Source organism: Lepus europaeus, chromosome 5, assembly GCF_033115175.1.
Source record: "Lepus europaeus isolate LE1 chromosome 5, mLepTim1.pri, whole genome shotgun sequence".
Lineage (NCBI taxonomy): Eukaryota > Metazoa > Chordata > Mammalia > Lagomorpha > Leporidae > Lepus > Lepus europaeus.
In genome coordinates, this window is record NC_084831.1 from 35506661 (window position 1) to 35532828 (window position 26168).

General features: G+C 54.0%; 1 protein-coding gene across 5 annotated transcripts in view; it reads left to right on the forward strand.

The window, feature by feature from the left end:
- ST3GAL3 (ST3 beta-galactoside alpha-2,3-sialyltransferase 3) overlaps nucleotides 1–26168 on the forward strand; it is a 233531-nt gene that overhangs the window by 189100 nt on the left and 18263 nt on the right. For all 5 annotated transcript variants that reach the window (XR_009865916.1, XM_062191125.1, XM_062191127.1 and 2 more), the window contains 4 exons: nucleotides 14797–14891; nucleotides 17977–18040; nucleotides 18800–18895; nucleotides 19149–19335. Coding sequence is in view for 4 of the 5 variants with exons in the window: in XM_062191125.1 (XP_062047109.1) it covers nucleotides 14797–14891; nucleotides 17977–18040; nucleotides 18800–18895; nucleotides 19149–19335 (442 nt within the window). In the remaining variant the exon portion in view is untranslated. The remainder of the gene's footprint in view (nucleotides 1–14796; nucleotides 14892–17976; nucleotides 18041–18799; nucleotides 18896–19148; nucleotides 19336–26168) is intronic.

Sequence of the window (26168 nt, forward strand, 5' to 3'; positions counted from 1 at the left end):
GTTTGCAAAGTACGGGTTCCTCTTTGTAGTATGTGGGGTCCAGGCAAAGGAGACTAAAAGGGAAAAGCTTGGCTCTTAGCTCTTGTCTTGGTTGGGACAGGAGCCCCGCACCACATCTTCTGTGCCATTGCTGTTCTCACCAGCTGTTCACTTGCAACACTCACCATCCCTCTAAACAGCCGGCTGCAGCAGCAGTGCCCAAACCTGGTTGACTCCATCCAGCTGCTTCTCCTTCTGCTGCTTGGCTGCTTGGCACTTGCCCTGGCAACACCTGTCGTGGCACCACTGTGGCATCGTGGCCTCCAGGCTCGGCCAGCTGCTCAGCAGCCCTTCTGCCTGCTTGACTTACCACAGTGACCATGCCAAGCTATTTGCTGCCATAAGTCACACTGTGCACACCTCGATACCCACAACCCCAAAACCCCAAACCCAGAGGTTTCTCAGAAAAAAGGGGACTGTGGCAGACATTCCCTCAGGTCCCCTGAGCCCTACACTCACTCAGCAGAGGCGGGCATTGTGGCCCAGCGGGGCTCTGAGTCTCCTGCCTCAGCTTCCTGCTGATAAGCACCATGGGAGGGAGCAGGTGGTGGCTCAAGTGCTTGAGTCCTTGCCACCCACGTGGGGGACCCAGATAGAATTCCAGGTTCTTGGCTTTGGCCTGGCCCAGCCTTGGCTATTGTGGGCACTTAGGGGATAAACCAGTGGATGAAAAATTGACCAGTCTCTCTCTCTCTCTCTCTCTCTCTCTCTCTCTCTCTGCCTTTCAAATAAATATTTAAAAAAAAAATTAAAACTGACTCACCCAGCGGAGTCGCCATCTTCCCATCCTCCCCTTTTCCCAGGAGAAAGGCATCCTGTCTTCTCTGCTCCTCCTCTCGTCCATGGGTTCGCTCCATCCCTTCCTTGGGCTTCATTCTGTCGTCACCCCCGTCTGCTACACTCCCCTATTCTCTGCCTGCTCCTCCCCATCCAGATGCAGCACATTCCCACCCCATTTCACTCTCCAGCTTCCGTTCAGCTCTGCTGTCGCCCTCACTCCCAAGTCTCTTAAGGAGTCGCCTGATTTCTCTCTTGAATGCTCTCTCGCGCCTCTCCCTGCTCAGTCTCCCATAGTGTTTCCCTAAGGGCCTGGCTACTTTGATGTATTCCCGAATGCAATGTGGTAAATAGGAATGTAGCTGAAAATAGCCTGATCCATGAGGTCATGACAAGGACTAAACAAGATAATGCACGGGGTGCCGGGGTGCTCAGCACAGTGCCCGGAACACAGGAAGCACCGGGAGCTGCTCACTGCTGCTGGCGCTGCCATCGTCGCGACAGCACTTCATGCCTTTCACAGCTGCCTTTGCTGCTTTGCGGCCTCACCCGTCATCCACAAAGGCAGGGACTGAGTTCTCAGTGTCATGTTCCCAGCGACTGCTGCGGTGCTGGGGATAAGCTGCTGTGTGGTGCATACTGGGGAGATGGGTGGTGGACGCTCAGGACCAGGGGGCTATGCCCTTGTGCTCTGGGCTACGTAGACTCTGTAGACGGCCTGGCCATCGTCCAGGCTCTCTCTGGAGGAGGAGTGCCTGCCTCTCTGAGTGACTTCTCAGCTCACGGGGCTCTGCTCTAACTCCCCACACTCCCCTCCCCCGTCCTCACTGTGGGTGCGGGCTGTCAGCAGGAGCCCAGGCACTGCCCCACCAGGGGCCTCTGTCTCCACCCCTCCTCCCCTCCTCCTTCAGCACAGGCCTCCTGCCTGTCATACATGTCAAGCATGTGGCTCCAGCCTGTCTGGACACAGATGTGGCCATGGTCCCTGAGCAGGCGGAGGGGCTGCAGCCGGCAGTGTTTCAGATCCGGGGGGGAGGGGGGGGGTGGGCGGCTGTGAACAGGGTTGTGAACAAAGGGTCATTGGAAGCCCAGCCCTTTAGGGTAGGGAGATTCGAGTGTCCACTTAGAATCCCACAAAGGCAGCCCCACAGGTGAGCTGGAGTTCGGCCTGGACTGGCTCTGAAAGAGCCACACTAGAGGCTGTCACCCAAGCTGCCCCATGCCTGTGCAGCCCACGGGCATATACTGAGCACCTGCTGTGTGTTTGGCCGTGTCCTGGGCGTGCCAGCCAGCCTGTGGGGAGCCAGGTGCTGACATTGATACGCTTGAAGGATAGTGGCCTTCTGAGCCTGTGGCTCAGAAAAGGTGCCAGAAAGAGGGAGATCTCACAGGCAGATCTTGAGGAATGAGCAGAAGTTCACCATGCAGTAAAAGTTCCAGGCAAAGGAAACAGTAGTCTGAAGGCTTGGTGGTCAGAAGATTCTAGAAGCTGTTGGTTGTTGAATGGACTGGGCACTAGGGAAAGGAAGGAGAAGGGCAGGGTTCCGAGGCTGGAGAGGTGGACAGGAACCAGGTCACAAAGGCCGTGTGAACCCAACCAAAAAGCTAAAGCTTGGTTCACAGGATACAGTTGCTTTCAGTAGAAGCCCACAGCAGCTGATTGGAGCCGAAAGAAGTTGTCACGTGGGCAGCTGTTAAGTTCAGGAGCTGAACCCCCTTCAGGCTCGCCCATGTCTCAGACCCATGTAGCAGTGGCCAGCCCTGCTCTGCTCTGGGTGTGAGCGCTCTGGCAGTGCTCTCCTGGGAACCACGAGGATGGCCTGGGGCACAGGGAAGGTCAGATAGTAGGTGTGTGTTTTCAGCTTTGTGGGCCACACGGTCTCTACCATGGCTACTCAGCTGTTGTAGCACCGAGCAGCCATGGCCACTTCATAGGCAAACAGGCATGGCTGTGGCTTGGCATGCCTAATACAGGAATAGGTGGCTGGCCCACAGGCTGTAGTTTACCTTGCCCTGTGTAGGCTTGTGTGGGCTTTGTAAATCACTATCTGAGACAGAGAGAGACTCCCAAATCCCCCGGCGTCCAACTGTGAAATCCTAGGCAAGATCTTGCTGCATCCACTCAAGTCAGCTGCCACTTACCAAGGGCTGGGGTCTCCTGACCAGATCAGCCTGGGATGGAGTGCTGGGGGCCAGCTCGGCTGAGACTGGGGGTTGAAAAGTGGGGCACTGTGTTACAGAAGAAAGGGGGAACAATGCAGACAGCCCCCTGCAAGGTGCAACGAGCAAGAGCAGAAAGTGGTGACCCTGCTTGACATGGTTCCCAGCCCAGCCCAGCAGTGCTGATGCATGCCCTGCCGGCCTTTTCCTGCGGTTACCCCACCCCGAGGCCCTCGCCCACTGCCCCCTGCCTCGCACACTGCTCCTCCTGCCCACCTGGGACTGCAGGGCAGGGCACCTGGGGCAAGAGGACCAGGCTGAAGCTCCTGTCCTTGGAGAGTGGTTACTGTGGCCCTCTCCTGTCCCGTGTCTTTGTCTATACTGCCTTTGGCTGCAAACACCCTTTCCAGCATTCTCCACCAGGCCCATGGGGATCCGTCTTCCAAGGCTCAGCTCTGTTTTGCCACCCTCTCCTTCAGGAAGTCTTTCCTGTACCTCTTGCTATTCCAAAATAGAGGATGTGGGACTGCTGTTCCTTAGGACTCTCTCTTTCCCTGTCTCTCCCGTTAGCTTCCTTGGGCACGGCCAAGGGCTGGTTTACCTTCAGGCTCCCAGCCAGCACTCAGCACAGCATCTATCAGTGAGCGGGCCAGTTTCTGTTGTCACACACAGGACGCAGAGGCAGGAGTTCCCTGCGTGGACTGGGAACAGCTCTTCCTGCTTAGCACCAACTATTTGCCTCTGGGCCACCCCTCTCAGGACACAAGCCCACTTGCCCTGCCATCCTACAGGACACAGAGGCAGGACGGAAGCTTGACCAAGCATGATCTGGTCACCAGGAAGTGATTGTCTTGCTTGCATGGACACACCAAGGTCTTATCATGCAAGGCTAAGAGATTCTAGAAGGCAGAGCAGGTTCTAGAAGTGGCTCTGTGGAGCTTGGCTTCTGTGAATTGCCCTTTGTGGAGGCCACAGCCCGCAGATCAATCTGGCCAGTACCTGGTCCACACGCCCCCTGCCCAGCTCTGCTTCCTGGTGTCTCCTAGCCTGCCCACATCCCTCACGCTGACTGGGAGAAGTGGCAGGAGCCGGCTGCCCTACCAGATGGGCACAGATGAAGAGCCGAGGCTGACCGTGCCCTAATCCAGCAAGCCTGCATCTGGAGGCACCTGGTCCAGTTGGATGGGTGGGAACGAGGAGGGAGCCCAGTCTGGACCTGCTGACGCCCCCTACACACACACACACACAGCTACCCCCCACTGCCTATGAGGTGCTTCCCCGTCAGTTCCCACTGGTTGCTCTGGTCCCAGGACACAGCCTATATTCTGGGCCTTGCAAAATCATTTAGGTTAAGGAGCCAGGGCTGGGAACATTCACCTCCTACACCGTCCTCAGCCACACTGTGGAGCATGAATGAGCTGGAGGAGCCCTGGGCAGACCTCAGGTCACTGCTCCTGACTGGTGAGACCAACTCCCCTGCCCCATCTTATTCTCTGGTTTGTGAGCAGAGCACTCATGGCTCCCAGGGCCACAGTCCGCTAGGAGAGGCTCAGGAGCCAGATGCACCTACAGCACGTGATCTCTTCAGGCCCCAAGTCCCCAGATGACTGGGCTGTAGGATTCTAGGAGAAAAGATGGGCAGGGCCCAGGGCCACTTCCGTCACCTCCTTCCCCTGTGCCTTCTCACGCACTCACACACACCCTGCTGAAACCTGATCCGAGGGCTGTCTCCTGTGCCGGGCTCTGGCAGTGCCGGCAGGCCAGGGCCTGTCTGCTGGAGCTGCCCCACCCTGCCCAGCTACCCCCTGGGCCAGGGCAAGCAGGTCAGGAATCCCACACCCCTGGTCGTCGCTCATCTGAGATTCCATACCTGACAGGCCACGTGCACCCTGGCCGGCCTTCCAGACTGGCACACTGGTCTTGAGAGAAGCCCCTAGGTTCTTTTCCAAGTGAGGCTCTGCCAGGCCACCTGCAGAATGAACACAAATACCTCTCCCATCACCCTCCCCCACACTTCCTGTTGTGGATGGCCCCAGGCTCTGCTCCCCAGGTCTCTACAGGCACTGAGCCACCTCACAGGGGCTGAATGCAGTACACTGGGGACACTGGAAGAACACAGGTCTGCCGGGAAGTAACCCTGAAGAGAATGGGAGCAGAGGGCAGGTATCTGGTGCAGTTTGTTAAGCTGCCACTTGGGGATGCCTGCCTCCCGACTACTCCCTTCTGGATCCATCTTCCTGCTAATGCACCTAGGAAGGCAGCGAATGATGGCCTAAGTACTTGGGTCCCTGGTGCCAGTGTGGGAGATCTGGGTGGAGTTCCTGGCTCCTGGCTTCCGCCTGGTCTGGCCCTGGCTGTTGTGGGCATTTGAAGAGTGAACCAGTGGATGGAAGCTTTGTGTCTCTCCTCTCTCTGGCACTCCATCATTCAAATAAATATGTTTCAAAAAAATGAAGAGCAAGAGTGGCTTTGGCACAGTGGTTAAGATGCCCCTTGGGTAGCTCACTTCCTATGCCAGACTGTCTGGGCTTGAATCTGGCCCTGCTTCCAGTTCTGGCTTCCTGCTAATGCACACCCTGGGAGGCAGCAGGTGATGGCTCAAGGATTTGGACCCCTGCCACTCATGAGGGAAGCTCAAATTGAATTCTTGGCTCCTGGCTTCAACCTGGCCCAGCCCCAGTGACGCAGGTATTTGGAGAGTGAACCAGTGGTTGGAAGATGTTTCTCTCTGTGTGTCTGTCTCTTTTTCCCCTTTTAAAAAAAGAAGAAGAAAACTTTCCAGGAAAATAGAGAAGAAAGAGGCTTGGAGTGTGGAACAAGGACCCACATTTCAGGCAGGCTCTGCATGGGTAAATGCTTGAAGACCCCCCTGTTCAGGGGGCTACAACAGTGCTGACTAGGGGAATAATAGCCATTCTCTCAGGGAGTCAAACCCAGATTGTATGAGATTGGGGAGTAAATAGGAGGAGAGGAAGGGGACACAGACCCCCTGCTCTTTCTAGAAGTTTTTCCATGAAGGGGTAGGGAGAGGGGTTCATGGCTAAGTGCATGATTAGCAGAGTCTGTTGGGTTTTGCTTATGTCCCTGTGTGCTTCGGGGGAAACAAACAGGATTGGGATCCACAGCAGGGTAGGAAGATCCACTTTGCTGGCATCGCGGTGGGGTGGGCAGGCCAGACTGAAATCTGGACAAAGGGTCTGGTGGGTTTGTGAGCAGGGAAACAAGAAGCAGACAGGGTCCCTCTCTGGCCTCTCTGGTGATCTTGGTTTTCTCTGTGAAGGGAGAGAGAAGATCCCTGCTTAGAGAAAGCTGGGAAAGGATGGAGCTTCTGGAGTATGTGGAATGTTTGGAATAGCTGCTAAGCAACGCCCAAGCAAGGTCAAGTCCATGAGTCCATGGGGGCGTCAGTCTTCGTGAGCGTGAGTGTGCATGTGTGTGTGTGAGTGTGTGCGTGTGCGTGTGTCTACTGTGTCCTCTCATGTGCATCCCTTCAGTACCTCAAGTATAAAAGATGTAAAAATGTAGGATTCTGTTCATCTCTGGTTGAGTTTTGCCTGAAACACAATGGATCAAGGGGGCATTGGGTATAGAGGGAGACTGAGGGGTGGATGGGAGCCAGGCAGGAGGGGTGGTAGATGGGGAGTGAGCGTGTAAGGCAGAGGCTTCGCGCAGAAAACCAAGGCGTGAAGAGCAATGGAATGTTAGTTAGGAAGCTGTATTCAGAGTACTGGAAATTAGTATCTTCTATGTGATAAATGTTCCGGGATGTGGCTAGGGAATCAAGTGGCTGACATGGGAGATGAGGGTCACTGCAGTGAAGTGAGTCGTCAGGGATTTAGGGCACTGAAGTTTCTGAAAGTAATGGACAAGAACTGGGTTTGCATAGGAGATGAGACGAATGCTGAGACCTGGTGAAAGAGCGAGTGGTTAGCTTATTGAAAGCTTGGGGACGGTAGATGCAGAAGGTGGTGGCGGCGTGGCAGTGATGGAGATGAGAATGACGGTGAGAATGTGAGGGCACTGGCTGTGATTGATGTCACTCCCTGGGTCCACCCCATCCTTTCTGGAAGTTCTAGGGTGACAGGAGAATACAGAGGGTACCAGGTCCGTGTTCCTCATTCAGAAACCTGGCCCCCATGGCATGGAAGCCAGCATGTGCCCAGGGAAAGAGGAGGGTGGGGCTCAGGCGGAGCTGGAGTGAGGGGACAGCAGGGAGCATCCTTGAATCCATGCAGCTCCAATCAGTGGTGCAAAGAGGCAAAGCCAGGGAAAAACACACGTGCGGATCACCTAAGCAAAAGTAAAGAAGAGCTCAGAGAGGCCCAAGAACAGAGATGGTCTCTTGATAGCCATGCGGGAGTAGATACAACTGGGCCCAATCCTTTTTTTTTTTTTTTTTTTTTTTTTGACAGGCAGAGTGGATAGTGAGAGAGAGAGATAGAGAGAAAGGTCTTCCTTTGCCGTTGGTTCACCCTCCAATGGCCGCTGTGGCCGGCGCATCGCGCTGATGCGAAGCCAGGAGCCAGGTGCTTCTCCTGGTCTCCCATGCGGGTGCAGGGCCCAAGCACTTGGGCCATCCTCCACTGCACTCCCTGGCCACAGCAGAGAGCTGGCCTGGAAGAGGGGCAACTGGGACAGAATCCGGCGCACTGACCAGGACTAGAACTCAGTGTGCCGGCAGCGCAGGCGGAGGATTAGCCTATTGAGCCATGGTGCTGGCCACAACTGGGCCCAATCTTTATGCCAGTCAAAAGGATCAGAGATGTGAATGAAAACATGAAAGTACAAGGGAAAAGTATGAGTGACCCGTGGTACCCTGGGGACGAGGGAAACCTCCCGAGACTCAGGATCCAGAAGCAGTGAGGGCTGTCCCTTATTGGTGAGTTTCCCAGATTGGTCAGTTTGACTGTCCTGCCAAAACGTCCACTGGGGGAAAAGAAAGGAAGATGAGGACATAGCATACGCTTAGTAACTAAATAAACTGGGGGGAATATTTGTAATTGTATCTCTGAGGGCTTATATATTCACTGTATAAAAAGCTTCCCGAAAAAGAGAAGGTGATGACCACTCATAGACAAGCGAGCAGGAGCTGTGCACCTGACACATGGTCAGGTCCACTCATAATGGAAGAACTGCAAGGCAGAACGACAGCACCACGCTCTTCCCTTCCCAGCTGAGTGGCAGAATTGAAGTGATTGACATTGTGCTGTGGGGGGAGTGACGCTGCCATACATCACTGGCAGGCGTTGCCAAGTGCCACAACCCCTGCAGAGGGGCATTTGGCGTATCCGGCAAGCCCAGTTCTGGGAATCGATCCAGAGACACATTGCCAAACAGAGAAGACGTGTGCGTGAAGTCACTGATTGTAACTCCTGTCAGTGGAACCCACTTGCCAAAACTGGAAACCACCCGGGGGACTGATTGAATTTTAAAAATGACACCTAACTACGATGAGGTACTACCAAGTAGACATGACTGCTATGGAGCGGTCACCCGGATATACTGTGTGGCTAAAAGAATCAGTAAGCAGCGGGTGGTGTCGCCACTGCATCCCATGTCAGAGTGCTGGTTGGAGTCCCAGCTCCTCCACTGCAATCCAGCTTCCTGCTAATGCACCCTGGGAGGCAGCAGACGATGGCTCAAGTGCTTGGGTCCCTGCCACCCACATGGGAGACCCAGACGGAGTCCCAGTCCCTGGCTGCAGTCTGGACCATCCCTGGCTGTTGTGGGCATTTAGGGAGTAAACCAGCAGATGGAAGTCGATCATCTCTCACTCTGTCCCTTCTCTTCTCCTACCCCCCTCCCTCTCTTGCCCTGCCCCCTTTGTCTTTTTCTCTCTGCTTTTCAAGTAGATGGAAATAAACATTTTTTAAAACAATAGCAAAATATTGTGTATAGCATATTACTTTCTTAGTGTATAAAGAAGGAAAATGGATATTTACATATACATACACAGGTATTATTTGCTTATATAAAAATAACATAAGAAAAATAAAATAAGCCTGCTAATGTTCCTGAGAAAGTAGCATAAAATGGCCAAGTGCTTGGGCCCCTGCACCCACATGGAAGACCTAGAAGAGACTCCTGGCGCCTGGCTCTGTCTGACCCTACCCTAACCATTGTGGCCATTTGGGGGGTGAACCAGCAGATGAAAGATTTCTCTGTCTTTGCATCTCTATATATAGAACTCTGCCTTTCAAACGAATGAAGCAAATATTTTTTTAAAAAATAAATAAAAACGAATACTGTATGGGAATAGAAGTAACAGGACAGACACAGAGACGTGAAAGCTAGACTTCTCTGAAGGTATTTTGTTTTGTTCATTTAATTTGGGAACTAAAAAGTGTTATGTCATCATAAAACAAAATTAAATAAAATGAGGAAAAGGCAATCCCTAAAAAGCAAAATGAAACAAGTGAACCCACCTATGTATTATTGGTGAATTAAATTCAGCAGAATTATTTCAAGTGGGAAAAGCAAAGTAATTTGTTTGAACTTCTAGTGGAGTATGCCTTACTACAGCAAAAAGCACTGCAAAGAAGCCTAAAATTGTTTTCAGGAAAGCTGCTGTTAGTAATGATACCGGTGGTGTTATTTTTTGTTATGTATGATTTCTGTGTGCATATATGAGGTTAAAACAAATAACTGTGTTAATGGTACAAGAGACAAGGATGTCAGCTTAAGAGAAAAGACACATATTTAATATAAAATCAAAGAAGCAAGTAAACAGATAAATTTTATACTGTATGAATTATATCTCAATAAAACTGTTTAAAGAGAAGGTGGGTAGCGGGGGAAGTGTCACTATGTTCCTAAATCTGTATATATGAAATACATGAAATGTGTATTGCTTAAATAAAATTAAAAAAAAAAAAAGTAAAGGGAAGGTAAGTATAAATCTTGTAGCCCTAAGTTTGAGAGAATTTTTCTTCTTCCTCCTTCTTCTTCCTCTTCTTCCTCCTCTTCCTCTTATTCTTTTTCTCCTTCATTCTTTTTCTTCTTCCTCCTCTTCTTTTTCTTCTTTTTCTCCCTCTTCCTTGTCTTCCTCTTCCTCCTCTTCTACTTCCTCTTCCTCTAATTTTCTTTTAATTTTTTATTTCAAAAGCAGAGTTACAGAGACAGGGAGAGAGAGAAAGAATCTTCCATCCACTGGTTCACGCCCCAGATAGCCACAACTACTGAGGCTGGACCAGACCGAAGACAGAAGCTTCTTCCGGGTCTCCCGCGTGGGTGTAAGGGCCAAGCACTCGGGCATCCTCCTCTACTGCCTTCCCAGGCACATTAGCAGGGAGCTGCATCAGAAGTGGAGTGGCCAGGACGCCAACTGGTATCCATACGGGATCCTGGCATTGCAGGCAGTGGTTTAACTCACTATGCCACAGCGCCGGCCCTGTGACTAGCCTTAATGTCCTGAGGAAGCATGCGTTTATCCTCTGCCTGCTGAGGGCTCCAGGGAAGGTGGCTGTTAAGTCTGTTGGCCAGAAGATTGCACCTGAATCTGATCAAGCCTCCAGCCCTAACCACAGCCTCCAGAGTGCAGGGATCCAAGGAACATGCTAACCAGTGTCTGGAGGGGCCCACACTGTGGTGCAACCAGTTAGGCTGCTGTCTGTGATGCCGGCATCCCGTATGAGCACCAGTCCAAGTCCCAGCTGCTCCACTTCAGTTCTTGTTTCCTGTTAATGTGCCTGGGAAGGCAGCGGAAGATGATCCAAGTGCTTGGGCCCCTGCCATTCAAGAGGGAAACCCTGGTGGAGTTCTAGGCTCCCAGAACTAGCCCAGCCACAGCCATTGCAGCCATTTGGGAAGTGAACCAGGGGATGGAAAGTCTCTCTGCCTGTCTCACTCTCTGTCTCTCCAGCTCTGCCTATAAAAATAGTTTTTAAAAATGAATCTTTAAACAGTGTCTGGATGCAACTGGAAAAAACACAGAATGTAGGGAACTCGAGGTGACTGCAACAAATTGTAAGGGAAAACAAACAGTGAGATCTATGGATTAAGAGACACAGACCTGGCAAACACAGCATGGGAACTGTGCTTCCCTTCTGATCTCAACAAACCAGCTATCAAAACAAACAATGACAACATTAATGAGACAACAAGAATAACCTGAAAGCTGGTTGGATATCTATTGCTATTAAGAAATTACAGTTGGGGCCGGCGCTGTGGCGCAGCAGGTAAAGCCGCCACCTGCAGTGCCAGCATCCCAGATGGGCGCCGGTTCAAGTCCCAGCTGCTCAACTTCCGATCCAGCTCTGCTATGGCCTGGGAAAGCAGTAGAGGATGGCCCAGTCCTTGGGTCCCTGCAACCATGTAGGAGACCCGGAAGAAGCTCCTGGCTCCTGGCTTCAGATTGGCACAGCTCCGGCCATTGCAGCCAACTGGGAAGTGAACCAGCAGATGGAAGACCTCTTTCTCTGCCTCTCACTCTCTCTGTGTAACTCTGACTTTCAAGTAAATAAATAAATATTTTTTAAAAAAAGAAATTGCAGTTAATATTTTAGGCATGATAATGTTTTTAAAAGTTGTTTAAAAATGCCTGTCTGATTTTAGTATAGTCTTTTGTACTTTTCTTCAGAAGAAATGAATTAAAGGGTATGTGTAGCCACATCAAGTGGACTTTTTTCCTAATGGATTGGGAATAAATGCTCAACTTTAAAAAAAAATAAAGAGTTGCCTTCGGATCAGTGTGGTGCGCCGGCCGCAGCGCGCCTGCCACGGCGGCCATTGGAGGGTGAACCAACGGCAAAAAGGAAGACCTTTCTCTCTGTCTCTCTCTCTCACTGTCCACTCTGCCTGTCAAAAAAATAAATAAATAAAGAGTTGTTTAAGTATGGTTACATTTTTTAAGGTATCATCTTAAAATTAATGTTGAAGTATTTTGTGGATGAAATGACATAATTTCTTTTTATTATTAATTTCTTTGAGAGGCAGAGTTATAGACAGAGAGAGGGAGGGAAGGACAGAGGTTTTGCATCTGCTGGTTCACTCCCCAAATGTCTGCAACGGCTGGAGTTGAGCCAATATGAAGCCAGGAGTCAGGAGCTTCCAAGTCTCCCATGCGGGTGCAGGGGCCCAAGGACTTGGGCTATCTTCCACTGCTTTCCCAGGCCATAGCAGACAGCTGGATTGGAAGAGGAGCAGCTGGGACTTGAACCAGTGCCCATATGGGATGCTGGCATCACAGGCAGAAGCTTAATCTACTAAGTCACAGTGCCAGCCCCTGAAATGACATAGTTTCTAAGATTTTTCCAAAATAATAGAGAAAGAAAGCGAGTGGGTCTAAAAGAAACAAAAACTGTGACTGATGATGCTGAATCTGGACGAGACCCCTAGGGGACGCACGGTGCTGTTCTCCGCTACTTTTGTATGAGTGTAGCTTTCCATAGTAAAAAGTTGATAACATAAATCCACAGGAGGAAGAAAGGGTGCCCTTTGCGAAGCGGTGCACTGCACTAGCAGAGAGAGCTGTTGGGGAGGGGCTGGCTCGGTCTCAGCGAGCACAGAGGGAGGCTGCCTCTAAGTCACGAGGGCCTGCTAAGAGAAGGAGGAGCAGCAGCAAGCGTTTGAAAGCCAATCATGAAGGCAAGAAATGCGTAGGTCGCACGCTACAGAGTTTTGGAGAAACCTCTGTCAGGCCCACGTAATGCTTTATGCCGCGGTCTGTCTCGCAAGCTCTTTTTTGGCCGTTACTGATGGGACAGCTCCTCTTTTTTGGCCGTATTTTCACTTGGCCGTCTTTTTTGCATTTCACTTTTTGTTGCCAGCAGTTTGTGGCTTTTGTTCTTTGACCCACTGTGTCTATCTCAGGAGAAAGTCAGCCTACAAGATAATATGGGAAAAGGAAGATCAGTTTGCATATAAACCAAAAGGTTCATCGTCTCTGTCGCGGAGTCGCAGGTATCTGTTTTCTGTATCTGTGTTTTTCCAGAATTAACACATATTGTAGACTACACAAAGGTGTTTATTATGATTTCTTTTGAATCTGGGAGGCAGAAAGATAGAAATTGTTCTCCAAATACCCACAATGGCCAGGGTGGAACTGGGCTAGGCTGAAGCCAGGAGCTGGGAACTCAGTCCAGGTGGGTGGCAGGGACTCAAGTACTTGAGCCAACACCTGCTACCTCCCAGGGTCCACACTGGCAGGGAGCTGGAGCCAGGACCCAAACCCATGCACCCTGATATGGGACACGAGCATCTTAACAGTTAGGCTAAACATGCACCCCTACAGTGTTTTTTGAAGTAAAAAATTAATATAATGAACTTTCTAATGAGCTGGGGAGAGAGAATAAAAGTGGGGAAAAAAAAACAAAAACACCATGTTGAGATCATTTGGCTAGATCTCTGGAGATTTTATTAGCCTATGACATCCAGCACATATTGGGAAGCAGATAAAAGGTTGTCTGTCCAAGCCTGAGTAAGAAACTTTACAAAAAATTTATAAACACAGTCCTGACACAGAAGGAGGGTCCTTGATGCACATTTGTGCAGGGACCGTGTTTCCATGGATATGACACATAGACTGTAGCCAGGATCCTCACTGTCTATGGTAAAACAATTCATATTTTAATACACCGAGCACAGGAGAGAGGCGTCTCGATCGAGCACGGCGGGAGGGGCTGTGCTCGCTCTGTTGCTGGCACCAGAAGTCCACAGGGAAGCCAGTGTGCAGGAATGGCCTCTCAGTGGCCTCCAGTGTTGACATGGTCTTCCTCCAGCTGGTGGCGGGGGAGGGGGCAGGACTGAAAGTCTTCTGCCTCTGTCAAGTTCACGTCAAGGTCTCCAACAGTGTTTGACCTCATGTGATTACTGATACCTTTCCTCGAGGGAGTGGAGGTCAGAATGGCTTTAGGGAAGATGGGGATGAAGGATGGATAGTAGCAGTTACAGCACATTAGGAGCTGTTGATTCTGGCTTCTGGGCCCGGAGGGCGGGTCCCGTGGCCTCCAGTTACTCAGTGGGCTGATCTGGGTTGAACGAGAAAGACGTGGAGCCACTGAGGGGCACGCAGCCAGGCTGTCAGCTCCACAGGAACTGGCTGCCTCCTGGTTCCACGTGAAGCCACCTTCTCTAGGGTCTGGAAAGAGCTCACTTCCCCCCAGGCCTCCCTGCCTTTGCATCCCTTCCGGCTTGGTCTCCTCCCCATGCCTGCGGCTACCCTGCCCAGAGTGAAGCTTGCCTGCTCCCTTCTCCCCAACTCGGCATGGCTTCACCCTCCTCCTTCTCTCCCCCTTGCCCTCCCCCCCTACCCACCCACCCTGTTGGGCTCTCCACCCACAAAGGCCCTTGGGTTCCCACTGTCTGAAGCCTGTCCTCCCAGCCCTGCCCTAATCACAGTTCTCTTCTCTACCAAATGTGCATCTCCTGCTGCGCCCTCTTACCCTGAACTCTCCTCCTCCCTCACCCCGGGTGGTCCATCTCCCTGCACTGGCTGTATTTGGGGATATTTCTCTGCCGGATGGGACAGGGTCTCCTCCACACATTCCCAGGTCGCAGGGACAGTGTGGACAGCAGGAAAGGGAGGCCATGTGGTGGGTGCACAGATAACTTTGCAGAGAGCTGCCAGCTCTGCAGCCGTCCTTGCCCGGCAGACCTCATCCCTGCGCTCGTGCTGCTGACCAAATAAAGGCTCCCTAGACTCAGCCCTCCCCCAGCAAGGTCAGCAGCCACCCCGCGCACTCCGCCAGGGCAGGGAGGGTATGCTGGCATGTGGAGGGTGGTCTCCAGCAGACCCGTGGCCAGGACAGATGCACAGCAGAGCCAGCCAGTCCTCCAGTGTGTTGCATTGCTGGGATTCTCAGCGGCCCCATTGTGTTCCAGGTTCTCCAAGCCAGCACCCATGTTCCTGGATGACTCCTTCCGCAAGTGGGCTAGGATCCGGGAGTTTGTGCCGCCTTTTGGGATCAAAGGTCAAGGTATGTTGGGAACCCTGACCTGTGTGAACACCTCATCCTCTAGACCGTCTGCAGATGATCTGCCCCGAGCAGTAGCTCCTCTCCCTCTTTCCCTGCCTTCCCCTTCTCTTAGCCCTCCGCTGGCCACTGTCTAAACAAATGAAGTAGACACTTCGGGTCCCACTGCTCAGGGAGCTCCTGTCTAGCGCAGTGCAGCCACTCAGAGCACAGGGCGGCAAAGGCTGGGGTGAGGGGAGTACCGTGAACAGAGCAGGCAGAGAAGAGGCACCGGAGGTGGGAAGGCCAGGGCACTAGTGATGAGGAGCTTCCTGGAGAAGACAGGCCGCCCTCCGGGGATGCCCCCAAGTTCTTCATTCCTCCCTGCCTGACATGGCTTCATCTTCACCTGTCTCCCTGCCAATCCTTTCTTAGCCTAAGTCCCTCCCCCATACTCTCAGAAACTGTCTCCTGCCATTGCCTTAGGGACCTCACCCATCATCCAGCTCCCTCCTGACTGAGGGCTTTCCCATCCCTGGTCGTTTAGCAACTTGCTTCTTTGTCAAGTTCCTGCCATGAGTATGTCGTGGTGTGGTGACAGAGTGTGGGGTCAGATCCCCATACTGCGCCCTCACCAGCTGTGACCTTGGACAAGTTACTTGCCTGTGCTTTGGCTTCTTCATCAGTTCAAGGGAGAGGCTACTACTCTTGTATATGGTCGTGATCAAAATTAAGTAAAGCAGCTGTGAAAGGAGACTCAGGGATGCCTAAACCCTCCACATAACCTACCCACCCTGAGACGCTGGCCAGCAAAAGCATGCTGTTGAACTTTGACCTCAGAGCTCCAAGGACAAATCCAATGGGCTGAACTACGTGAAGAACTCCTCTCTCCTGCATGCAGGCATTCAAGCAGCCTGCTGTACTCTCCTAAATCCCCACTCGAGATGCTGGAGGTCCAACTGAACACAAGGAAAGTGCAATACAGAGCCCATCGGCCAGCAGAGGAAGCCACCTGCTCCCGTGTGCCTTTTCTGCTAGGGGTCCCCCCCACCAGAGGGGAAATAAAGCCCAGGCCACATCTTTGATCTTAGCCAATGGGCAACAGTATACTCTTCCTTAGAGGCAGAAGTGGGGTTGGGGGAAGAGGGCCTTTGTGGCCCTCCCTGAAGCTCACCGTGAGGCACAGCTGAAGGTACTTAGGTCTGTAGACTCCTCAAAGGTTTGTTCCCTAACCCGGCTCTCATGTAGCCCCTGGGAAGATGGGCCGTACCCCCTGCTGCCTCTTTCTCACCAGGAGATCTTACACAGTGCCCCCTGGAAATCCCAAGGGTGCTTTCTATCTCGAAGTTGACCTCGTGCCGCGCTGACGGGTGTCCCCACCCATCTTCTAAAAAAATCATAGGTTTGTTATTTTGAGTTTTGGAGGCATCCTTAATTTACATGAACTATATCAAACACATGAAAAGGTATAAAGAATAATGTAATGAGCAGCCACGCACCTTTTACCTAGCTTCAGAAATTGTAGATGCAATTAAAGCGTGAAATACAACTAAATCATCCATCTCCTCCTTCCCCGGGAGACCATTATCTTGGCTTCAATATTAGCATCCTTATCTTTGTGCTACATATTTATATCTCCATTAAAAAAGCATCCTTCTTACACCTTACAGATGGTCTCATTACATACACAAATGTGTGTGTGTGTATTCACCCATTTTTTTTTGCTTACGTTTTCTAGATTTACTATATTGGTACAGACAGATCTGGGTCATTTTTTTTACTGACTGTGTAGTATTCCACATAAAACCTTTAATGTATTTTCCTTTGTGGGCATGGAGGTTGCCTCCCATGTCTTGCAGTTGCAAACAGTGCTGCAGTGGACATTCTTGTTCAAGTCGCCGTGAGTGAAGGTGTGAGTTGTCAGTGCTGTGCACACGGGAGCAGCGCCGCAGGATCCTTATCTCCACGTGTGTGCATCGTCAGTTGACAGCAGGAAGATGCTCTCCATGGTGGGGATGCACTTAGTTTATCATTGGCTCCTCACGCATTTATCTTCTATCTTCCTAATAACTCTGCAGAGTAGGAATTAACCGTCTTCATTTTCGAGATGAGGAGACTAAAGCTCAAGGGAAATGACTCCCGTAAGGTCACAGTGCTCTCGAGTGTAGAGCCAGGATTGGACTCCAGAGCCAGTACCCTCGCTACACATTATGCGTTATGGGAAAATGCCCTCATTACACCAGGGTTTGACAGCAGAGTCATCACTGCCAAGGCCAGAAAGAGGCCAAGCAAATGAGGGTCAGAATAGTGGCCCTGGGGGTCCTCGCCGAGACAGCCTGGGTGGGGTGCAGGCGGGTAGATGGGGGTCCTCGCCGAGACAGCCTGGGTGGGGTGCAGGCGGGTAGATGGGGGTCCTCGCCGAGACAGCCTGGGTGGGGTACAGGCGGGTAGATGGGGGTCCTCGCCGAGACAGCCTGGGTGGGGTGCAGGCGGGTAGATGGGGGTCCTCGCTGAGACAGCCTGGGTGGGGTGCAGGTGGGTAGATGCCAGGCCTCGGGTTCTCTGAGAGAACCTGGTGCAGGACAGGATTTGAGATGGGCATTGTGAGTCGCAGGAGAGGTGAGGGGGGCAGTGACAGAAAGCAGGGCCCAGGTGGGCACTTGGGTCACTGGTTGTCTCCTGTGTTGCCTGACACCTGCTGGGTCGTGGTGTAGAGGTAAGCACAAGGAGGTTTCTGTCTTGAAGTTGGGGCTCCCATTTCTGGGGGAGACAGAGATGCCTCAGCTTCCAGGCAAGGCCCTGGCCCGAACCGTGTCTGGGACCTGGCTGCAGAGCCTCAGGAAGCCATGTGAGCGCTGCAGGAAAGCATCGAAGCCCTGGGAGGTGACCTGCACCCAGTCCAGGACTGGCTGCCACCGAGGCATGCCTGGCGGCTTTCCTGCCCCCATCTCCTGTCTCGGAGAAAGAGCAGTGGCCAGTCCAGTTCTAAGTCCTGAGCTGCTTATCCCCACCTCCAGCTCCACACTAGACCCAGGAACTAGCCTTTGAGTAGGGTTATCAGGCTTTATGGGAACATAAGTAAACAGTAACCTGCCTCCTCTGTCCACAGACAATCTGATCAAAGCCATCTTGTCAGTCACCAAAGAGTACCGCCTGACCCCAGCCCTGGACAGGTGAGCCACTCCTCGCCCAGCCTCCGGCCCCCCAGCTGGCCTCTCCTGGCATGGGCAGTTTCTGCGGCACAGCAGCATGTGCACACACAGTGCACAGACTGGGCTGGGTGCAGCAGGTGAGGGGAGCCCCTCCCCTGGGCTGCACTTTGCCAGCTGTCAGCACTCAGCGACACATCCCAGTCCTCAGAAGACTTGGCCTGGGATCAGCCCAGCAATGGGACTGTGAGTCTGGGTGGTGGGGGCAGCTGAAGGGGGCAGGGCCTCAGCCCAGGAGGCGGTCACAGCTCTGAAGCCAACAGGCCCTGGAGGGGCAGGGCCCCAGGATCAGGGGTGCGAGAAGTGAACTGAGTCAGGCCCCCTGGTGACTGCTGGGGGCTGGGGGCTTCTCAGTTGACTTTGGAGCCTGTCTTTGCTTTCCTGGCAGAGCCTCCAGCACAGCCCACCTTCCCCCTACCCTAAGGCTGCCTAAATCCCTGTAGCCCCTGGGGAGCCTAGACCCCAGAAAGAGACACTCCCCTGGAGGGGGGCTGGTACCTGGGTTTTTCCACACCCATGTTTTCCTAGGGAAGGGTCAGGGACCAGGGATGTTGGAGAGCCCTGGGGCCCAGCTGCCCCGCATGTGGTTCTGGCCTCCTCTCTGTTGGCCTTCTTCTGTCTCAGCCTGATCCTGGCCATGGGCATGAGGTCAAAGGCCAAAGGGCAAGGGGGGAAGGGCCTGGCGGACGTTCTGCACAGCAGCCTCCACCTCTCTCCGCTCAGCCTCCGCTGCCGCCGCTGCATCATCGTGGGCAATGGAGGGGTCCTCGCCAACAAGTCCCTGGGGTCACGGATTGATGACTACGACATTGTGGTCAGGTGAGCCCTCCCCCCAAGTAGCGCCTGGAGCCCCTAGGATCCTGGGCCAGACCCTGGGCTCTGGGCCTTGGAGAACTGTCTGTCCATCTGGCCTGGTGGCCTCAGGAACACTGGGTTGGAGGGCCATGGAATGGAGCAGCAGGATGGCCCCGCAGCCAGGGCTCCCCGTTCTCCTCACCTGGGGCCCCCCGGGTCACGGTGCCTGCTGAGGCTCAGGCCCAAGGCAGGCTCTGACTGTGTCTGCTCTCTGTAGACTGAACTCAGCTCCAGTGAAGGGCTTTGAGAGGGACGTGGGCAGCAAGACCACTCTGCGCATCACCTACCCCGAGGGCGCCATGCAGCGGCCAGAGCAGTATGAGCGCGACTCTCTCTTCGTCCTGGCTGGCTTCAAGTGGCAGGACTTCAAGTGGCTGAAGTACATCGTCTACAAGGAGAGAGTGGTGAGCTCCCCGGCGCTGGCACCTTCCGCCAAGCCCTTGGCCCAAAGCTGACAGACCCAAAAACAGCTAAGGCACAGGGGCCAGGAGACGCCACTGCCTGCCTCCGGGTACCTGGGCGCAGGTCCTTTCTCAGCCTTCTCTGGCCAGATGCCAGCAGCCCTTGTCCCTGTGGATCCCTGGGGAAGGAAAACTCTTTTTTTAAAAAAATGTATTTATTTACTTGAAAGGCAAAGATAGAGAAAGGGGTCCTCCATCCACTGGCTCACTCCCGGCAACGGCCGGAGCTGGGCTGGTCCAAAGCCAGGAGCGTTACCCGGGTCTCTCACATAGGTGGCAGGGTAGAGCACTTGGGCCATCTGCTACTGCTGCTTTCCCAGGCACATTAATAGGGTGCTGGATCAGAAGTGGAGCTGGGTCTCGAACCAGTGCCCATATGGGATGCCAGTGTCATAGGTGGCAGCCTTACCCACTGCGCCCCAGCACTGGCCCAGGGAAAACTCTGTCTCCAAGGCCATCCCCAGTAGCACTGCCAGTCTTCAGCCCTGAGCCCCTGAATTCGATGGGCTCTCTCTGCCTCTGGTCTCGTGGGTCCTTTCTGCTTTCTCAGCCAGGGGCCGAAGACCTTCTCTGGGCCCCGGAGCCATTCTGCAGGGGCAGCAGACCCCTCGGCTGAAGGTGCATCGTCCAGACTCGTGCATCCTGGCCCCTCCCCACTTTGTCCTTTTGTCACTGACCTGTAGCCAGGGGCCCAGCCCATCTGCCCATGAGTCTGGTTCCACTCTTCGGGAATGGTCAGATCTGTGCTCACTCTTAGAGGCAGCTCCTTTAGGGAGCCCCTTAGTAGGCCACCCACCGTGTCCTTCCCAGGACCTCTCTTTTCAGGCTCTGGGCCTGCAGGGATACCCGCTAGCTTGTCCAGGCCCATCAGCCCCTCCCCTCTGTCAGCTGTCACCAGGGCCTGGGGGCGGGAGCCGATGACAGCCGGCTTTCCTTTGCAGTCAGTCAGAAGCTGCTTGCTCCTTGCAGAGGTTTCCAGGGGAGCTGGGAGCAAGACCAGTTTAACCTGCCCCTGGAGTCTCAGTGCAGTCTGGTTTAACTCCACAGTCCTGTCCCAAGCAAGGCCAAGTGCAGGCAGTGTCCAGTAGGTAGTAAGCAATAGAGAAGACAGAAGTCAGATCCAGAAATCCAGGTAGGTGGGCACACAGGGCAGGGGAGCCCCCCTCAGCACCAGGCTAAGGGAGGCAGTAGGGCTCTACTGGGCTGGTCCAGCTGCCCAGAGGGAATACAGGGGCTGGGCAGCAGGGCGATCTTTTGGCCTCGAGTGGACCCACTACCCCTGCAAGCCAGGCAGAGACTGGGTGCTGCAGGAGGTGGGGCCTAAGTCTGGTGTTCTCAGAGCACCTCTCATTGCCTGTAGGGTGGTAGAATTGGTGTCACATGTGGGCACTGGGGAGGCAGAAGTGGGAGGAGGTTGGGTCTGCCTTGGTGAACCTTGAGGAGCCTAGTGGCAGTTTCCCCACCCTGGCCTCCTACCCACACCCCTCCTCTGCCCCAGCACAGGAGCCTCCCCCAGCGCAGGGCCCCAAGCCCGTGGGCTTTCACCCCTCAGCGCCCAGCCACCGTACGTGATCTGGAAGTAGCTGCAACACCAGCTCCTGCTGGGCAGACTGGGAAAAGCCAGCAGACCAAGCCAGGAGGGCAGACCAGAAGGGTGGGTCAGGGCCGACCAGGTGGGAGCTGGCACTCATTCCTTCCCAGCAAACCATGCCCAGTCAAGTCATGGCTCTCACAGCATGCGAGGGAGTGAGGAAAGGAGGAAGAGGAGGGAAGCAGGGCCTCACTTTCCCCAGGGGGATGGAGAAGCCCCAGCCTGCATGGGGCGGGGTGTGCTAAGGCCCCTGCTCACACTCATTCTGGCCCCACACATAGATCTAGGGGAGCTGGAGGAGTCCTCTGAAGTTCTGTGGGTGTTCCCTGGCTCCAGTGACAAAGGAAATGTGGGCCCTCGGAGCCAGTGTAGATGCCAGTGATGCCCCAGCCTCTCCTCTCCCAGCGCCACACCCTTGGGCTGCCCCAGAGGCTGCTTCTCAGTGCCCTTCTCCATCCCAAGCCCATGGCTGATGCATTCCCAGGATCTCTCCCTGGTGCTCCCTCGCTTCTTTGGCATCTGAAACCCAGGTAGAGGCGAGAGGCCTGCATCTCCCGGCCGCTGACACAGGCCCTCTGCAGGCTTGTCCTGCCCCTGCACTGCCGTTTCTCACCTGCAGCCTCTGGGTTGCGGAGGGCTCTCTGTACCTGTCTGGAGCCTCACCTGCTCAATTCTGGCAGGAGGCAGCTCTGTGTGCTGGAGCCAAGGCCTGGCTGGGCAGGGCTGGAATGGGTACTAAGCCATACTTACCATGTGGGCAGTTACTTGGAGCATGTAACTTTCTGGTACCCCAAAGTCCTGATGGGATGTGGAATGGGGAAATATGTGAGACAGGAAGACCAAGCAGCCGGAAGACAGCTTGTGCCAGGGCTAGCCCTGCTGTCTTCATCACACAGAGGTTTCCCCTTCACCGTGGGTGCCCATGCAGCTCCCAACTCACTGGAAATTAGCACAGAAAAACTCCAGACATGCTACAAAGGGGTCCTTTACCTGCCAGATCCCAGTAGCTCTTCACAAACTGGAAAGCAGGTATAGGAGTTTACAGCAGGCTGTGTGAGCCCAAGGCCACTCAGAAGAGCGCTGGTGGGCAGGAGTAGGGAAGCTGAGGCTAGGAGGAGGGTGGAGCCTGGGAAACGGGTGTAACTGTCTAAGGCCCTGGGTTGGCAGGGGCAGCCCCAGTCCCCGGTGAGCGAGACACCTGCAGTCATCTATGCGCTCACTCCCTTGCCAGGCATTCCTGAGAGGTTCTCTGTGCTGCCACCTCGGGGCGTGCTGGACAGCCCCACGCAGTGTGGTGGCTGCTGTGATGGGGCAATGCCTGAAGCGGCCCTGGGGCCAGGCAGGTCGGGCCCAGAGAAGCCTCCTGAGGGAGTGCCTCCTGAACTGCCCCAAAGGAGGAGGTGGGAGCGAGTCAGGTGACAGGTGCAACAGGTGAAGGGAGCGACATGTGCAGAGGCCCAGAGCAACCACTCCAGGGCTGTGAGCTGTGCACCCTCCTCCTGGCATTGGATGAAGCCTGCAGATGCCCCACTCAGTGTCCAGTGCGAGCCCTGGTACCCGTGAAAGGCAGTCCCTCGGGCCCCAGCCTCTAGCCTCCCCCACTACCTTCGGGATGTCTAGTTACCAGGGCTGCGGAGACCCCAGGGAGCTGACTTCCCAACCCTGTCCCCACTCCTCAGCACTCTGACTGGTCATCAGTTCAGGAGGTGAGGTCCTGAGGCTGGCCAGGGTTGCTATGGATGTGGCCCTAGCCCAGCACTGGTAGAGGATAGGCTAGAGCTAGGGGTTGGCCCCTAGATTGTGTGTGTGTGTGTGTGTGTTTGAGAGGCAGAGAGAGAGAGCCAGAGACAGCTAACAGAGGTGAGGCTGAGCCAGGCCGAGACTGGGAACCAGGAACTCAGTCCAGGTCTCCCATGTGAGTGGCAGGGACCCAAGTGTTTGAGCCATCACCTGCTGCCTCCCAGGGTGTGCATTAGCAGGAAGCTGGAATAGGAATCCAGCCACTCCAATATGGGATGCATGCATCCCAGCCAGAGCTGGACTCTGGATGCCCACCCTGTAACAGTCTTAACCTCCCAGCTGTGGTTCAGTCCCTGGGGAAAGAGGGGGAAGCGCAGGATCTAAGAGGTCAGCCAGAGTTCCAGGTCCCTGGATTTGGGAGCTACATCATAGTTAGAGTGAGAAAAATGGCTTAGGCCTTAGCGTTCTGCAGACTTGAGTTTAAATTTTGCCTCTGTCACTGGCAAGGTTCCCCTGAGCAACGAGCCTACGCACCCTTAGACTGTGTCTCCTCCACACAGCAGCTGCAGTACCACCCGACTGCCAGGCTTGTTTCAGAGACAGTGAGATGACTGGAGAGGCAGCAGCACAGGGAGCCCCAAAAGCCTCCATCTGCGCCAGTTGCTCGTGTCATTTGTTTGCCCGTTTGTTTCTATTACCGGTTCCTGACTCCTGTTAGAAAAGCCCGGGAGTGAAGCGTTTTTCTCTCTAGGCTGTAGGGCCTGACCCAGGACGTGAGCTAAAGCAGGCGTGAGAGGCCAGGCCTCGAGGAGGGGGAAAAGGGGAGCCTCCTGCGCCAGCAGGCCAGGAGATCCACAGGGCAGACAGGACCACCAGGCCCTGCCCAGGGGTGGAAGTCCACCTGCACCTGTGCCTGTTCTCTGCTCAGCTTGGGAGGGTGCAGAGCTTCAGAACAGACTCTGCCCGTGAGGGACTCAACCTGGGCACTCCTTCATCGCTGAGAAGACTCGGGGCAGCCAGCGTTTGTGGGCCCCACCCCGCGGTCATCCAGCTCACTGCTGGATGAGCTCCCCTGGGACGCTGTTGCCTCGCTGCCGTGCCCAGTAGTCACAGATGTTTCTACCTGGAGCCCCTAGAGCTGGCTGCAAGGGAGACAGCAGCAAGGACCAGGAGGGCCTCACACTCGCCCCTGTTACCCACCCTGATGAGTGCTCAGACACGGGGGGCACGTCAGCACCACCCTCTGCTCCTCCCCACCACTGGTCACTGCGCCTCGTAGTGACTCTCATTGTCATTCCTCCTCCTTTCCTCCTTCCCTCCTCTTCTTCCTCCTCCTCACATCATCATCATCATCACAAATGTCATCTTTTAAGCCCTCCAGTTTTATAGATTTCCAGGAATTCCTTCATTCAATTCTCATGATGGTCCTATTAGAACGATAGTATCTAGTGTATCAACTATGCTTTATTATTTGAGAGGCAGAAAGAGAGCGAGCAAGACAGAGCTCCCATCTGCTGACTCACTCCACAAATGCACATAACTGGGGCTGAGCTGTGCTGAAGCCAGGAGCTGAGAACTCCACCCAGCTGTCCCATGTGGGTAGCAGGGACCCAACCACTGGAGTCATCACCTGCAGGTTCCTCAGGTGGGCATTAGCAGAAAGCTGGAGTCAGAAGCTGCACCCAGGCATCAAACGCAGGTCCTCTGTTGTGGGACATGCTCATCTTAACTGCCAGGCCAGACATACACCCCAGGTAGGCACTATTATTTTTCTCACTTTAGAGATTGGGACACTGAAGCACAGAGAGAGTAAGCTATCACTTGCTTAAAATCACACAGCTCATTTAATGGTAAAGCTGAATTCAAACCCAGATCCAGTGGCCCCAGGGATCTTCCTAATGAGTGACCGTGACCATAAACCTCCCTGGTTAGACTCCTCCATTGCTTTCCTCCTTTTCTTCCCAGGCCAGGCCCTGGGCTACAGGATCTGCACACGTTATCTCTGCCAGCCATCTCAACAACCCGGCAGGCAGGTGCTGTGAGGAGTAGTGTATGGCAGAGCCGCACTGTGGACCAAAGTGCCTCGTTTTAGTCATTGCACTGTCTTCTCATTGGTTCACTGATTCATTCATCATTCAGCAAATTTTAATCAGTCACCAAGGTCACAAGGAGTCCTTTGCTCCAAACCCCGTGCCACTCCTTTGATGGCTCCCTCTCTCTGGCCCTTCTGCACGTCCCTCGAGGCCAGTACCAGGGAGGGGATGTCACCCATGGAGAGAGGATTTACAGCTGCGATTGTAACACATGGCGGTGTGACCTTCCCCACATCTTGGTGCAGTTCCCTGTGCCTGTGTCCTGTCCCTGGCCTTTGATACTCTCAGAACCCTACCCACACTGTCTTCTGTTCCACTCGACCTCCATCCCTCTTCCAAGCTGCACAGGGTAAACCAAAGTCATCATTGGTCAGGAGCTCTCAACTTCCACAAGTGCCCGTATCCCAGTCCATCCCCGCCTCCCCACCCCTCTACCCCCACCACGCCAAGCTGCTCCTGGGCTCTGATGCCACCTCCTCCCACCTTCCCAGGAACTGTCATCCATGAGGCCCCTTTCTCACCTTGTTACCGTGTCCTCCTCTCGTTTCCCTAAATGTGTTTCGGTGTCTCTCTCTGAAAACAAGAGCCCCATCTTTAGCTCATGTTCACCATCTCTCTCCCCCTGCCCCAGCACCTCCATGTTTTCCCGTCCATTTCTCAGCCCCTGCAGCCTGGCTCCCAAACCCATCCTTTCACAGGCAGTGACCTTCTGGTTCTAAATCCTGAGGAATCAGTGTCTGCCCTCCCTGGATTTTTAAAAATTGTTTAGAAGATTCATTTTATTTTTTCAAAAGGCAGATTGACATAGAGAGAAGGAGAAACAGAGAAACACAACTTTCATCTGCTGTTCACTGGCTGCAACAGCCAGGGCTGGGCCAGGCTGCAGCCAGGAGACAAAACTCCATCTGCATCTCCCACGTGGATGGCAGGGGCCCAGGCACTTGTGTCGCCCTCTACTGCTGTCCCAGGTGCATTAGCAGGGAGCTGGATTGGAAGCAGAGCAGCCGCGACTCAAGCCAGCTTTCCAAGTGGCCACTTAACCCGCTGTGCCACAACGCCGGCCCCTCTGCCCTCCTTTTAACAGACCAGATCATCAGCAAGCATGGAGTGCATACTGGGAACAGTGCAGCTTCCGGGGATGATCTGTGGTTCTTCCAGGCCCATGGCCAAAACCCTGTGGAGCCTCCTTGCTTCCACTCTCTTCTCAGCCTTCGGTCTCCAATCACCCAGTCTCCTGGTCTACGATTCTCCCTCACTGAGAAATCGCTCGGCCGATTTCAGCAGCTTCCTGTCTCTCTCCCCGGCTCAGATCTCCTTCCAAGCCATTCCACATCTCTGTCTTCAAAAGAACC